The 16,932-nt window shown below is 45.4% G+C and overlaps 1 protein-coding gene across 4 annotated transcripts in view; it reads left to right on the forward strand.

Moving 5' to 3' along the window:
• mid2 (midline 2) overlaps positions 1 to 16,932 on the forward strand; it is a 153,610-nt gene that overhangs the window by 100,849 nt on the left and 35,829 nt on the right. For 3 of the 4 annotated variants that reach the window (XM_072663615.1, XM_072663613.1, XM_072663614.1), the window contains exons 3-4: positions 14,710 to 14,775; positions 16,231 to 16,326. In XM_072663615.1, coding sequence (XP_072519716.1) covers positions 14,710 to 14,775; positions 16,231 to 16,326 — 162 coding nt within the window. The remainder of the gene's footprint in view (positions 1 to 14,709; positions 14,776 to 16,230; positions 16,327 to 16,932) is intronic. The other variant, XM_072663616.1, reaches the window with a different exon arrangement.

Consider the following 16,932-nt stretch of genomic DNA (forward strand, 5'->3'; position numbering starts at 1 on the left):
TGAGTACACGTGATCTCCCTGTGATCCACTATTCACGCTGACCTCTTTGTTCACGCCATCTCACATAAAGGAAATTCCGATCATTGATGTTTTCCCCCTCTGGTCCTCAAGGATGTGAATGTGGCCACGCCGAGAAGGCCTGAATTGTGTGAAATGAGCGGCATTGTGTGCTGCACGAAACACAAAGTCGATACCTGAGAAAGTTCTGCCTCTTTTGTCCCATGCTCTTTTAACGGAGGCAGAAATTGTCATGACTCATATGGTGGAGATTTTATTTCCATCAACTTGAAAGGAGTCCCGCAACTTAAACTGGTTCAGTGGACTGTTTTCTTCTTAATAACTGTTATGTTGAAGATGTTGCGTGTTAAGCACAATTTCAGCTGCAGTGGCAGGAGTTCAGCCTCTGTTCCAGCTCTGCTCCGCTCGTTAAAGCCAGTTCTGTGTCTTTTTCCAGTGTCGAAGGCTGCTAATTTGAAATGCTCTTTAATGTGTAGACTTCTTGCGCAGAACGTCTGGTGCTGAGGATGTGTCTCTCTCCATTGCAGCAGCTAATTTGAATGTTCCCCTGCTGCAACTTTGAACTTGCTTGACTTTGAACTCCCAATCCACAACCTGGGGAGAGAGGAGGGATGTAGCCGAGCTCAGCGCCGCCAACTTTTAATCTTTGTCCGTCCTGAGCGAAATCCGAAGTTCTTGTTTGTATAAGCTGGTATTAGAGAAGGGTGTACCTTGGCAACATGGAGTACATGGCCATACCATGCAGAACCTCATTTCACCCTGAAAGAGCGAAAGAGCTGTAGACCAGCGAGTTGTCTCAGTGTGTCAGTGGTCAGGCCAGAATCTCCCAGAGATTCCCCTACCCCAACGGGTTCAGACGCAGCCAGCTGGCCTCGTGTCGCAGCCGGCTGGAGACTAATTGATGGAGGGGCGGGTACTTCAGTCGCCAGGTTCAGTTTGCGTGCTTTCGCTTGGAGAGCTAATGAGCCTCAGTCCTTTTAAAGTCTCATCAACTCCTCAACGCGCCCACTCCAGCATTAAATGGCAACATCGCGAGCCAAGGCAAACATTATGTGTGGGCCTTTACTCCCAGTGGCCAAGCGCCGTTCTCTGATTGATCCTACCACTCTCGCGTGTCCTGACATGACTTACATAAGAGAGCACACTGATGCCTTCAAAGCATGACAACCGTACTGTCGTACATGCCCCGGAATTAGGCTGACTGTGTATGTGTGTGTGTGTGTGTATTTTTTCTACACATCCAAAATATGACATATGAAAAAAGGGTGCGATTAAAGGCTTAATTTCTATTTTGGAGAAGTTGCAAGTCACAGCAGTCGGCGTTGATTAAAGTTCCACCCCATTTGGCGGCAGGGGCCTCTTAGTTTAAGCTCCTTAAGGAAGCCGTCTATCTCCTCCCGGCGATATGAGCCCTGGCTCAGCAGACATCGACTCACGCTCCCACTGCCGCTCCATCCTCGCCCGACGCTGGGCCAGCCGGGTCACTTTCTAAATGCTGCTATTATCGGCCTGTTCCAAGGCTGCGAGTGCAAGGCAGCAAGGCTCGGTGGCGATAGGAGCTGGGTTCTCCTCTCACAAGCTCCCAAGACAGATTTTCTCTTTTGCTGCCAGCATGACCTGATTCTGCACCCCCCCCCCCCCACCTCACCCCCCTTTAGCAAAATGTGCTGGGGATAGATAGGGCCTGAGCAGTGTGCTAATAAAGCAATGTGCATTGTGTGCGCACTGCTTTGAGAGTAATGAAAGATGCAGGGAAGTCCTCGCAGTGGTTCTCTGACCTACAGAAATAATCCCTGAATAGAGGTTGACTCTAAATAGCACCACCTAATGTATTGGGATAATTTAAAGATAGTTGTAATAGCTTAGCTGGCAATTAATGTTGCTTTTTAGGGCACTGGCTGTCTTTCCTCGCTCTGGGAGTTTGCACACGGGCTGCCACGAGAGGGCTAGTGTTCATGTGTCGGTTTGCTGGATCTCTAATGGCTCTCTTGAAACCTGTGTGCATGTGTTACGCTGTTCATGCACAGGAGCCCACACATGCAGCAGGCTGCCTGATGGATGTATTGTAAGAAGGTATCATGGCAGGTTATCAGAGATGAATAGAAGAGCTTGTTGTTGTTGTACTTCTCAAAGCCCACTCTTCTCCGTACAGATACAGGTAATGCAGAGAGCTACCGGAAGGCTTTTGAGAGCCATTGAGTTCAGTCATCAACCATATGACGCACCGATCCTTCTACCGAGATTGCTACTACTTCACTTTTCAGCTCCAGAAGTTTCTCATGCATTTTTTCCACCGCATTGTGACGTGCCAAAGTGAGAAGTGTATGGCAACACAAATATCTTCAACAGCAAGCAAGAAGGAACATATCAGTGATGCCCAGGGAGAGGGATTAAAAGCTGTAGTGACTCTGGTTTTAGGAGATTATTTCACTCAATCTTGCTCTTCTTTGAAATAGGATTTGTGTATTAGTTATTCATGGAACGTCTCATGCGTGCACTCATGTTCTGCCATTTCTTCGTACCGGCCCTGTCACAATACGGTGTGCAGGAATTCTATGCAGTTATTTGCATTACCTATTTGACTGCTGTCTTTCCCTCTCCTCTGTTGCTGAAATAACCTCAGGCTAGGTCCTATTAAGCACGTCTTCTCATTTTCGGCTTTAAAAGTGCTGACTCTCGAAATCGTCCTCCGTCTCTGTCAGTGCACTCACTTTTGGCCAATTTGACAAAGACAGCATGTGAGCCGAAGCCCCCCCCCCGGCTTCCGCCTAATTGTGCTGCTCATGGGTTACAATTGAACAAGTCAAAGATTGGAAGACAGAAAACCCTTGTAAATCCCCCCGCATCCACTGTGCTTAGAGTTGTTTTGATTTTCCAGTCCAGGGCTTGGCCTCTCTCTCTTCCACCTTCCGAGGATGCTTTGAGTTTTTCCACTCCGTGCTGGAATGTCAGAGGGCATTCCAGTCCAGGAATGTCCTGTGGCTCCTCTCCACCTTGAGCTCCCATGGATATTCCGGCGTGTTCCGCCTGCCTCTGCAGCGCCCTATCTGCTCTCCAGATCTTTGGCCCTCCTGGGGGAAATAAACAAGCCGGGGAGCGTGAGACAGGCCACGCGTCTGAACCATGTCTAAGACCTCCTCATACTGCCTCCCCCTCACAGGAATCCCAAATCTCGTTCGCCTCCTCCCTGGGGAAGCTCACTGTTCATGACAGAGACCTTGGCTCATTCTTCTCTGCTTCCCTTATCTCTCACCCTGCCAATGAGCCAGGGCGGAAGACGAAGGGCCTCAATCTTATCTCGCTGAGGTTAACGTCAAGGCCAGACAAGTCAAAACATGCTTGTAAAAAAAAAGAAAGAAAAAAGAATCAGATGTTTGAGAGTAAGCACTTTCGGCTCTGTGGTATAAACACACGTAATACTTACAAGCACAGTTAACATCACTTTCGCAAAAGCGTGTTGTAATCTGGTACTTTAGCTCACTCGTAGCTTACTTTCCCATGTTGAATGCTAGAGACGTGTCTTGTCAGAACTAGCATTAGACAGCATAGGTATTCCTCCTTCGTCCTCCTGTACCGTTTTCGACCCACAAAGTGGTGTGGGCCCGGGGCCCTTTAGCTGCCTCCTTTAAAGGAGAATCGGCGTGCCGTTCATGCATGCTTTATAGCACCGAGCCATCCTTTAATGGGCTGCTAAAAACGGCCGCGTCACCTCTCGGCTGTGTTATAAAGCTGGTGACAGAGAGAGCCAGTGGCTCCCAGGAGCTGCCAGGATGAAGACTGTCTCAGCGTGCGGCCTTATCCCCCCGTCATACCTCCTGTTTATATGCTACGCTAACGCTAAGCCCTCCGCCATGCACACTAATTACTCTGTGAGATTAGGACCCAGAGGAGGTAAAAATAGTTTGCGCTGTCAACATAATTACACATCCTGCATTACAATGTGCTCGCGCAAAAGTCTTTTTATTTCCGGCACAGGGGCATGCAGGATCAGGATCAGGGTTTAGCCGTGCCTCCCTCGCCGCTAGCTCTCTGAAGAGAGATGATGGGCGCTCACAACGCGGAAAGTATCTTTTTATTGGCTGCTTATTGCTCCAGTGGACGATGTTGGCTGCTGTTGTTGTTAATTATATTTATTTTCTCCATAACAATAAAAAAGGAAAGGAAAGGATCGAAAAAACAGTGGCCAGCTAGAACGGGCATACCTAGACAAACCAGAAGCAGATAGGCAGCATAATGGATGTTTACACATTGGCCTTTTCTTAGAAACAACTGTCCTTGTAGGGCCTCATTTGCTGGTGAACTATTTCTAATGTTGCATTTACTGTTGATGTTGGACAAATGTCATTAGCAGAAAATGACCAACAATGGTCAGCTCTGTAAAGGCTGCTGTGGTGATGACATTAGCGTTCCAGTAAGGCAGTGCTTTGTTTTACATGCGGGTACGCCTGGACTTCAACTGAGGTCTTGAGGGAACATCACATTGACCTAAGATGGTAATGCACAACTATCGGTGGCAGAATTTTCCATTGATGTTCCTTTTAAAAACCTTGAAATATTAAATTTTTGCTCGACTGTACACTCCCATAAGGTAAACATAGCATTATAGATGGTTAGTCATTCCACTAGCTCATAAGTATATTCTTTTCTGACCTCGCCAGTGACCTGAAGATTTTGGTGTTGGACCTCTCTCAATCTAGCAGTCATACTGACTTCCCAGTAAAAAAAAAAAATCCCAGTAACACCACTGTGCAAGTGCATTGTATACCTATATGATAGACCTGTAAGATAAGTGGACCTTTTTACAGGTCCACCTTAAGTGTCCAATGAATGTTTCAATAAATTAGAATGGGGGAGTGTATACACTGTTGTAAGTAGTAACATGTGCAATTTCGTGGTATTGAGACATTTTGTGTTAAAACAGTTTATTTTGCTGGTGAAGATATCATAAATCCATGCTATCCAAGTCATTGCAGGTTTCTTATTGGCCAGATTAGTGGGTTTTATCATCTGAGTGTGGTAGAAGCCGGCGTACCACACTCAGCCAGTCTTCAATTCTTCGCAATCTCAGAGCATCCTTACCTGCGACGTCTGCACCTTTCCCCACAGTCCACCCTTCATCCGCCTGTCACCCATCACTCCAGTCCCAGAGGTGTAACAGCGCCCCGTGCAAACCTGAGTCCCTGTCACTCAGTATCCGTTACCGCTTGCGTGGATTAAATGGGCTTATCCCCTGACTGTTGGTCCACATGCATTCACTGAGACCAAAGCTGCTTTGCGGCTAATGAAGCTGTTTTCTCACCCTATTGACTGCTGGACTCGGAATGCTAACGTATCACTGACACAGCTCTGTCTGCACTTTCTGGCTCAAGAGTTTCCCAGTCTTCCTGTATAAGAGACACTTATTGTGGCGTGATGCATCGCCTGACTCTGGGCCCATTCTGGGCACTAGTGTGTTTTGCAGCGTACCACTGTTACCGGACAGGAAGTTAAATCTCGCAACTCTGACAGAACTTCAGTAAAATCTCTGTATTTCCTAAACTATCATCCAGATTGTTGTTGTAAAAAAAAACACTTCTCTTTTATGTAGACAATTAGGGACCGAGATGAAGTGTAGAGAGCAGAGTAGCTCCTCTGTCTGCCGCCGCCAGATTATACTCTGCCTTGTTGCGAATCTCAAAACACCCGCCTCGGTCTCCTGTGGCTCAAGAACTAGGCCATGTCTTTGCTGTGAACCCTCCAAGAAAACAGCCCTTGTCAGTCTTGCCGTCAGCATACCGTTTCATCCCCCATTCAAAACATGTTTACACGGCATGCCAGCGAGCCGGTTTTGTCTCTTGTGAAGGGGGCTGGCAGTGAAGAGGGTCCACGCTAGTTACCAGCCTTATCTTCAAGTCCAGAGACCAGGCACAGCCTGCCTTTAAAAATACATAGCCTGGCTTTAGGTTCGAAGAATGGAGAGGTTCAAGCACTTCAAGTGAATTATGGTCAGGGAAATGTTGCAACACTGCTGGCATTTGTGATGGCTCTCTGATGGCTCTCAGTGAAGCCTCTGTCAGCAGTAGGCCCCTCTTCTCTAGTTTTGCTCTGTCCAAGAATAGGGGGATGAGGAGGTGGAGTAGGAGAGGGACGGATGGAATAAAGGAAGGGGCAGCAGGGACCCTTGATCCAGGACGACAGGCTGACTCACTCATCATCCTCAACAAGGCTTCAAATGGCAAGTCCTGGCACATGGCAGGCCACGTGCTTCCCCGTGAAAATGAGCGTCTCCGTTGGGCTGCCGTCTTACAGCCGAGAGTTCTGCTAGTCTAACTGGGCTCATAGCGGATTTGCAGATTTGAGGTTTGGAAATTTGTCTGTGTGAAGGATGCAGCTCAATGCAAGGCTTCTCCAGCATGAGCGAGAATCTACTTTCACTTATTTTAAATATGAATGCTAGAGAACTGCCTTACTTACCTCGGGGAGATGAGATCGTCGCTGTCACGTTAAAATCTAGCATCTCCATTTTTGCAGGTTTTTTTTTATTATTAATTTGAATCTGTCAGTTTTACATTGTGTCCAAACATCATGATAAATTGACCAATGGAAATGCTTCAGAATGACCTTTAACATTGACTACCACTTTTTTCCTGTGAAGTTTTTTTTTGGAGACACAAGGTTTTTGCATGATGATGATGTGACTTCAAAGATAGACTAAAATCTGCCTCTCACCTCTGATTCAAGGTTCATGCAGGTTGTGTGTTGCTTGTATGATAGCTGTAAGTAGAGATGTAAGGATTGATCGGGTACGTATAAGCATCGGCTGATGTTCAGTCCAAAAATTGCAGCTTGCGATTAGCCGATAATTTTACAGATCCTGAGAACTGGTCAGATCATATGATTCATATTTTGCGGGTTTCTGTAGTGTTGCATAAGGTCGCAGGATGCTGCAGTTTAACCAATATGGACCCAAAACATATTGCAAGAACATATTGAAGCCAGTGTTGATAGAATATTGCCAGTCTGATGTTTTTTTACCAGGTCTGTACTGTACTTCGTGGGGTAAAGACTTTTAACAGCGTTAACCAGTTACCCCTCTTAAAAGAGGCTCAGCCCAGTGCAGTGAGTAATGGACACTGCAGAGTTAGCAAAGACAGCTAAGCTCCACCACTTGAAGCAGTGCAGTTGTAAACAGGAATTCACACATTCTCGCAGGTGGCGCTCGGAGTTTGACAGCGTTTTAAATGTGGTTGATTCCAAACAAATTAAGTCCATTTTATCTTGAGAGTGAAAGTAGAGAGCATCACAAAAGCCCTGCACAATGATGCATTACCAAGTTTGCCTGGAAAGGTTAATGTGGCTTCCAGCCCTACCCACGGAAGGAAGACGATTGGCGATTGGTATCGACCCAAAAAACACTGATAGGTCCATCTCTAGCCATAAGTAGTATCTGACATTCAGTGGACACCAGAAGTGTTGTGATTTACCACAAGAAAACTAGGCCAAAACAGCGCAGTATCGTCGCAACAGGATCTAAATTTCCACAACTTTAATAATTCATTCCGTTGTCATGCTAAGCTCTGTCAAATGATTTACTGCAACTTCGATATCTCAAAGGACTGCCTTGTCTACTAAAACAACAAACCATAAAACCTCCCATTATAATGAGCTTTCTCCCGAAGCACAATCGTTTTCTGTTGCACATTCCTACTCGCCAGCGTCGTAACTCATGCTGTCAGCGCAACGATGAGAGCTTGCTCATCGTTCTCTACCTCCACCCTCGTTCTCACCCTCACTTCACACCGCTGGCTGGATGAAACTTTGAGAACAGCAAACCCCAGCATTCCAGGGTGGGGACATAAGCCACACACACCTGCCTGTGGCAGGCCAAATCCCAATGTTTGGGCTTCAGGCCCTCCGTCATTTAACCCAGCGTTTTCACATGCGATTCATCCAAAGCGTCTCATCTGCCGTAAAAAAAAAAAAAAAAAAAAACAGAAGAAGAAGCTTGGACCCCAGGGCCAGACTTAGGGTGGGTGATTCATCTGAGGTACTGGCGAGCTTTGCCTCTGCAGGGAGAAGCGAATCACCATGTCATTCGAATCCGGGCGAATTCAGCAGGAGCTAATTGTGTTACACAAAATGAAATGTAAAGCCATTTCCCAGACAAGCCATGTGAGTCACTCCTTTAGATATTTCCATGCCTGTCCAAATTGATGCCACTTAACTCATTGGCAGAAGAGCCCGGGCTCATTTCCGCTAATTAATTTTCTGAATAAACCATTTGTTATGCTGTCTGACGAGAAAGATGGTGGGACGATGATCATCTTACAACAGTGATCACTGAATGCTTGAGGGGTTCAGGTTCAGGTAGTGGAGACTGCAAGGCCGAAAATAGGGCTTGTTGTGGCATATTTATTGTGTTTTAGCTCAGTATATGGACTAAATATAAATATATTCAAGGCAATTTCTGTTACTGTGAATTCTTAAGTGCTAAAAGATTAACTGATCTCTAAAAGGAAGAGTCGAAGATGAAGATCAGTCCTACATTTTCAACATTTTAAGCAAGAGTAGTATATTATTTTTATTTTTATATACAATTTTACAAGGAAGAAAAGAAAGCATACCTCTCCAACTGTTAAGCATTGGGGGTGGGCTAATCATGCTTTGGGTTTGTGTTGCAGCCAGTGGCACAGGGAACATTTCACTGTATTATACTAATAATCCTTTTGAGACCTCTATTCTTGGCTTTGATTGTGTCTCCCTTCTGATTCATATCAAATCCTGCGTGTCCTGCTCTGTTTGAGTCCTGCCTTGCTTTGTTTGTATGGCTACTCACTGTATTTGCTCACTCTCTTTACTGGCCAGTAGCGGGAACCCGCATGCTGAGGGCACGTGTCCCCGCTCCCCTGCCCGTGCCAATACCAGCCCGGGAGGCACCACGTTAGGAGATAATAGCCTCATTAGAAGGGCGTCCTGTCTGTCTGACTGCCAGTCTAAGCCATCAGATACGTTTCCATTTTAGATCACAACCAGTGTAGGCTAATGGAGGGATCAGTAGAGGCACAGAGAAAAGCTCACAGTAGCACTCACCTTTCTTCACAGTCTCCCACTTATATAGCCATGTGTTCAGTAAGTGCCAAAGTGGAGGGGAGGATCTGCTTGCTTTTTTTTTTTTTTTACATCCCTGCCTGAGTACTGCCAGAGATCACTGAAGTAAAGAGGCTTGGCAGTGTGTGCAACGTAGAAAGGTAGGGGTACCCTTAAAGTAGTGGTTCACTGAAAAATCTACTTTGCACATCTCTCATTAAACATAGCTGATGAACCAAGACAAGCTTGATGTGTTTTAGGTTTGCTTCTTTAGTTTTGCAGTAATAGGCATAGTTAAAGATGAAACATTCTTTTTAAAGATTTTAAGCAAGATTAGTGCATATTTACATTATTTTGTACTGTTTTAGAGTGAAAAGGAAAGAAAGGAGCACCATGCAAAAGCATACCTCTCCAACTGTTTATCATGGGATCATGCATTGGGCTTGTGTTGCAGCCAGTGACACAGGATTCTATTAAATATCATCAAATTCTGGAAGCAAGCTTCACACCATCTGTAAAAGTGATGAAAAGAAGATTGCTTCTGCAGCAGGATAATGATCCCAACACATCTCAAAATCCACAATGGACTACCCCAAGAGGCACAAACTATGCCTCTATTCCGTGGCCCTCACAGTCCCCCAACACAATCAGCAGACATTTGTGTAGAGTTGGTTAAAGAACAGTGCATGCAAAATGGCTCAGAAATCTTCCAGAACTAGAAGCCTTTGGCTGGGAGGAATGAGCACAAATCCCCCAGCTGGCTATAAGAAGCTTTAGCAAGCTGTGATACTTGCCAAAGTTGTTACTAAGTACTGATCATGCAGAGTGTCCGGACTTTTGCTTTGGGGTGTTTCAGCCTTTTTTGTTATTGTGAAAACCATAATAGACTTTAAAAAAAGGAGGGATCTTGATTTCAACATTTTAAGAAAAGTGTCATCATCAAAATCAGATCATCTTTTACTCGTGTAACTATTCACAGAAAGAGCTATTTTCACCAGGGGTGCCTAGACTTTTGCATGCCACTGTAAAAATTAGTAAATAAGTGATGAAATTAAATGAAGAAACGTTGAGTTTTTTCTTCAGAGACATTGAAGAGATTGGGATCCGTCCTGTTTGGTGTTGCTATCATGTATGTAAAGGAAAGAAATTATTTAAAAAAAGAGTTTATTAATTAAAAGAGTACACGAAAAGCACAGTTTTAAAACTAAAGGCAAATTGAGTTCATTGTCAAAACAAAAAGGAACACACTTGTGTTGCTCGAAGTGATCAAAAACACAAAGGCCATTTTCTGTTAAATTATTGTTTAATCTTAATTTTCAGGCCTTGCATTTTTTTTATTATTATTAATTTGTTTGTTATGTGTTATTATTAAAGCTTGGGAGCCTCAAGACGTGATCAGTAGAGATGTTCAAATTGACTGGAACGTTAAATAATTCATCTTAAATTATAATATGACTTCTAAGGGCGAAAAAAAACAGCAAGAAGATGAGACTGAAATTCTGCACTCTGTGGAGTAGCTCTCCACCAGATGTTAAGTGTGCTTTGTGATGGATAATGATTGCCTTCTAATGGAGCAATATTTTTAGCTATATCTATCGAGCAGCTCCTCTCCCCCTCGATGTCCTTTAATTAGCACGAGCAGATTTCTCTCGTTTCAGTTGTTTTGCAGGAACCACAAGCTCTCCCTGAAGGGATTTCTCCTTCTCAGGAGGAAGAACCAACCAGAGACAGACAGAGAGAATGAGCGCGAGACAGAGACAGAGACAGAGAAAGAGAGAGACGAATTCTCCTGACACTTGTCTTTTTAACCTTCAAGCTGCTTGCACACTGCTGGATAGCTGGATGTTCTTTGCATGTCGTCCCCATGCTAGCGGCTTTCATGCACTGTGGCAGGCTCTGCCGTGAGCGCGTTCGTTCTCAGCTGCTTCAGGAGAGAGCATAACGCTGAGCTTTTGGAGGACTCCTGCCCTACCTGACCTGTCATATTGCTTTAGAAAAGCTGTGAAGAGTCTCGGTGGCAGTTTATGACTTACTGACATATCATTTATTCTGCTCTGTGTGGCACAACGTCAGATCTGATCACGGTGTCTGGCAAAGCGAGATCATGAGGGGGTGAGACGAAAGTGGGGGTATCTTGATATATCAAATTTCGATATATCAAAATATCACATTAGCATGTTCTGCAGTACTGTATCGATTCTCAAAAACAAAGTATGGATTTTTAATGAATAGTTAACATTAGGGTAGGGGAGCATGGACTTTGTCATACCGATATATTGTCTCAAAATATTCGTAATATACCATAATATATGCTATAGACATATATGTGTAGATAAAGTAAGTAGTGCAGATTGTTCTATGGTTTACGTGACTCAGTAAAGTTCCGAGTTCAGTTTGCTCACAGGCTCACATACTGTGCATCATTTTAAATTAATAATTTCATAAATGTTAAAGCATCAGTCTCACAATTCAATTACGAATGTTGCTTATTAAGGTTTTTTTTTTTTGTTGTTTTTTTTTTTTTTGCTTATCTAGTATCTGTAGTATCTGAACGCTCAGTGGAACTGCTGCTGACTAACTACTAAGCTACCCACACAAGTGTTGTGTGTTGGTGTGTTGGTGTTGGGAGGAACAGAAAGGCAGAATGAGACTTCTTCCGGTTCTGCCGTGTTTGGACTCGCAGACAGCTATCTAGGCCTAGATAAGTGAGCTAGCAAGCCAAACATCTCAGAACAGGCCTTGTTCCAGCTCACTAATGCTCAATTCACACACGTTTAGAGGATTATGCCTCATATCTGAGAGCACAGGGTCGAGGGAGTGTTTTCAGACATTTAGTAGACTGACTCATCCAGGTTTATCCTTTAATTGAACTCAGCATGTTGCTGAACTCGCAAGTGTGGTGGGCTTTGTTCTTTTTCCCACCTGTTTTCAGGGCGTGACATCATCATCATCAGTAAGCTGGGGCTATTTTGGCCATGTACAGGATAGACATTTTGAAATGCCTCATTTTCTTTCTAGGTTCTTGCCGATACTCAAAGGGCTTTGAGACGCTCTGTATACAAGCCTCGGACAGGGCTAATGTAGACAGAAGTAAAGGAATCTGTCTTTAATTAGGATCCAGATACTAGCACAAAGCAGTAGTGGCTGCCCATTAGGGCAAGTGTTTATGTGAGTGTGGAATACTATCCTGCTCTGAGTCTCTCTCTCCCAGCAGGCTCTGGCTCCTGACATGTCCATGCTCTTAAAAGGCTTCTTGTTAACACAGTGTGTGAAGCGATGTTGTTTTCTGTCTGTTTTTTGTTTTTTGTTGCACCATCCGCTCTCGCATTGGGAGAGCGATGTCGGAATAATTAAAGGCACCCACTTTGAAGCCTGAGCTTTCGCGCCCCGGGACTCGGCTCTTTTTCATGATTTGTTGTTGTTCTGATGGCAAAAGTGTAAGGAATATTATACCGACCCATTACAGCATAAACACTCCCGAACTGCAGCTCTGCGAATCACCAAAGCCAGCCTGAATTTCTGGGGTTTCTTTTTTTTTTTTTTTTTTTTTTCATTTTTTACATCTGGGGACAAATGTCTTCTCTCCAGAACAAATGCTAATGTGCATTTTGAATCTTCTGGACAGTTAGCACTTAGAGGTCATGGGGCAGTTGTGATTGAGGATGAGAAAGGCCAGAGGACTCCTGGAGGACCGAGGTGGACTGAGCGCTCGGATGCTGCGACCGTGTTACGGGGTCAGCAGTGTCTCTCCTTCGAGGCAAAATGGCTTAGAGAAGAAACCCTAGAGCATCTGCCAGGATGTCACATGCATGAGGGGGAGATAATGCAGGGTGATGGGCGGGTGATGATGATCCCACGGTGCTGCTGTTCTCCTTTAGAAAGGGCTAGCTTGCTGTAGCCTTCCAGCATACAAGAGCTTCCCCTTTTGTCCTGCTCTCTTTACAGTGCTGTGAACTGATCTGCCAGGTCCATCTATTTCTGCGCTTTTCCCACAGACTGACAGACAGAAATCATACATCAGGATTTTCTGACACAGATCAGAATTCATGGTTCCATCATTTATGATAAGTCTTCCAGGTCCTGCAGAAGCGAAGCAGCCCCAGACCATCACACTACCTCCACCATGTTTGACTGCTGGTACGACGTTCTTATGGTGGAGTGCAGAGTTAGCTTTACGCCAGATATAATGGGACTCATCAGTCCACAGCCTATTATCCCAAAATTTCTTGGGAAGATACTTATCCACAGCACTGTATCTCTCTCTCTCACTCACTCTCTCTCCCCTTGCCCTCACCCCCCCCCCCCCTTTTCCTCCTCTCGCATTCCCTTTCTCTCTGCCCCCTCTCTGATCTCTCTCGCTCATCATCATCATCATCATTACTCTCAGCTCTGCTTCTGTATGGGTGCCTCTCATGGTGAAGTACCCTCACTCCAGTGCCCCCACCCCACCACTTTCAGCCATTCCGAAACTTTTCTTTTTTCCTCTTTGCCCTTTTTATTCGTTGCTCTGCTCTCTGTCCCGCAGTATATTCCTCTCTCTCTTTCTCTCTATCCGCTCTCGCGCTCTCTGTCTCAGTCTGTCTCTGTGTCCCTTAGTGCGCTGGCTGCTCTTGCATGGCTGGAGCTGAGGCTTTGAAGTCTGGTGTCTGCTTTAATGAGTGCATTTCTGACCGGCCCTGCAGACCTAGAGGAGTAAGGGCACCGCAGCGCCACTTCACTCCTGTGGGAGCTGTTTCTCTCTTTCTCTCTCTCTCTCTCTCTCTCTCTCGCTTTCTCTACCACTTTCTCACTTCATTCTTTCTACCACACTCTAGCTTTGTTGCTCTATTTGCTTCTCTTCCCTGCCGTATAGCAATGGGCAACATGAAGATGGGGATAAATGATGCCACATTATGCCACAAAGCACTTTTCCAATGCCGTGGAACCCATTCCAAACACTTAGAAAGTACTGAGGCCGCCATGACTGAGGATGAAAAAGGCCAGAGGACTCCTGGAAGGCCGAGGTGGACTAAACGCTCAGATGCTGTGGCCGTGTTATGGGCACAGGGGACAGGGATATCTCTCCTTCGAGTCAAAATGGCTTAGAGAAGAATAAGCTGCGGAATAACGGCGGCCTCTCCAAAATCCCCAAAATTCCTTCGCTTATTATGATGTTATATTTTTTGTCATATTGCCCACTTTTACTCCCTCCTCCCCCACTCCAACTGGACCCTGCGCCTCCTTGTCTTTTCCAGCTCCGGCGCTCCTGGCAGCTTGCTTCCTGTCTGTTTTCTCCCGGGAGCCACTGCTCCGAGTTTGATGTATAAATCATCCCCCTTTCTCGTTCAGTCTTTAATTAATGACCCCCATCTGTCCTCGGCCCAGCCACTCGGAATTTCAAACCCGTGCGCCTGACGCAACCATCCGCGGAATCCAGCAAAGCCCGCGTCGGCACACGCGCACACCACAGGCAGCCGCCATACGCGCCTTACCTGCTGCCCAGGTGTCCCGCTCAGAGAGAAGAGGCCGAGAGCGAGGGACTGAGAGAAAGAGAGAGAGAAGGAAGCAACAGAGCAGGGACATCCAGCCTCTACCAGATTAGCGGGCTACCCCAGTAAGGCTGTGTGTATGTGTGTGTGTTCATAGGCTTTTCAAGTGAGCCCTGGCAGACTATCTGAAGCGGTTATGGAGGCATCAAAGACAAGCGCCGCGGTGAGTCACAGGCTGCCTTTTCCCTTCTCTGTGCTGGGGGGGTGAGGGGGTGGAGGGTGTAGAAGGGTTGGGGAGGGGTGTGTGGTGGGGGCTTGGAGACAGGTGGACAGGGCCATGCTGCATCCCTCATGCATGATCAGCCCGCTGCCATGACAAAGGAGGCTAGCCAGGCTCTGACCTCCTCTCTGAATGCCGATTGTATCACCGCCGCCGTCGTCGTCGTCGCTGTCCTTGATGTGATTGTGGCTGTGATTGTAGCATCTAGTCCCCGTGCTTTTCAACACCTCATACTCCGGCTCGCTTTGTGTTCTCCACCCATGTCATTACCACCAGCCGCCTCTCCGGCACCCTCCGTTCGCCTCTTTTTCATCCTCCCATTCTGACTGGGGCAGAGCTCCTTGTTAGACGCTCACGCAGCTCTGCAGAGACACTTTGATTTCATTTGGACTGGCGCATCGCACGCATTTCTGTGATTTTATTTATTTAATTATTTTATTTTTTTCATTATCATGCACTACTTTAATCAGCCAGAGCCTGTCATTCCTCATTGTGCACCCCAGCGGTATCACAGTGTTCTGTTATTCAATTTATCCATGTTATTAAGGTTCTTTAAACTCATGTGGAGTTCTCTTTCCTCCTTCGTAATTTGAGTTTTCAGTTGGGATTAGTCATTGATAACACATGGAGAGTGGGCCTTTTTCTGTAAACACTTTACAATCTGCCACTTGGCACGCCAAGAACCTCAGCCGGAAAGTCTCTGGCAGTCCTTTATTGTTATTTTAGTGAGAATTACTCAGAGGCCGATTGTTGTGAGCGGATTCTAGGGCTTGTGGAGCTGGCACTCCCACCTGCCCACCCACCGCTGCAGGAACGTCTCTGTTCTAACCACTCCCCCTCACTGATAATTACTGTTTGTGGTGTAGATCTAATTTGGTGGGAACTACGAACTCGCACTGCGTGTCTGTCTCTGTGTTCGGTTTGTACTAACATTGCTCCATACCAGACAATTGACATGTAATCCAGTGGGCTTGAGTCTAAGCTGTGGGCACAGACCCAGTGATTATCGTTGTTCGTGTTGATTTGACATGAACACGGTGTATTCTGTATTCACCTTATTCTGTTGCAGGAAACTGTTCCAGACTAACCGATTATTTAGAAAGCCAAAATAAACAGTTTTAATGAAGTCATTTCAAAACATATTCACAATGTTAAACACTCTCTTCAAAATAAAGGTTAAAAATGATTTTGGAGTAGGAGCCATTTTTTAAATGCAAAGAACCTGCACACAATATAAAGCCTTGATACCATTTTTGTCCCCTAAAACCAGAGATATGGTCCAAGAACCATATTGGAACCTTTATTTTTTTTAGAGTGAAGAAACTGCCGTAGAGCAGTTTGGGAGAGTTGGCTCGATTCTCTTCTTATCTCAATGCCATGTCGTCCTCTTTCCAACAGCAAACCCTGGAGAATAACTTGACCAATCTGGTGAAGAGGAACAGTGAATTGGAGAACCAGATGGCTAAACTCATCCAGATCTGCCAGCAGGTGGAGGTGAGTCCAGCCAAACACCCAGTCCAGTATTACTCTCAGCATTAGTCATCTTCATCATCATCATCATCATCATCATCATCCTCATAATCATTATCAAAACTATAACACATCTCCCTGAGAGTAGTTTGAACAATAGACTACAGTCATCTTGTCTGCACTTTATAGTTCATCATTTGTACTGATAATTAAGCTCCTGTATTGGAGATAAAGGTATCTCAGGCTACATTCACACAGCAGGTGTCCCAACATATGTGAGACAGGTGTTATCTGTGTGGCAGTGTGAACAACAAAAACGTTTCAACCACTTTCATATATGCTATTGAAATCTGATACAAATCCAATATATGGCAATGTGACTCAGCCTGAACAGCCAGGTCAGAAATCATGTCAGTCCAACTTGCCACTCGTCATAAATCTGCAGAGGAGAATGGACAAAGAATGACAGCCGTGAGTGAGTTAATAGACCTCATAAATGTTTGGGGTGAAGTCTCTTTTCAAGCAAAATCAGAAGGTACATATAGCATCCACTCCGTGTTAAAGGAAACCTTTAAACAAACAGCCAGACAGAAGGACGTGGCTACCACGTCAGAGGAAAGTAAAAAGCCA

Source organism: Salminus brasiliensis, chromosome 19 (genome assembly GCF_030463535.1).
Source record: "Salminus brasiliensis chromosome 19, fSalBra1.hap2, whole genome shotgun sequence".
NCBI lineage: Eukaryota > Metazoa > Chordata > Actinopteri > Characiformes > Bryconidae > Salminus > Salminus brasiliensis.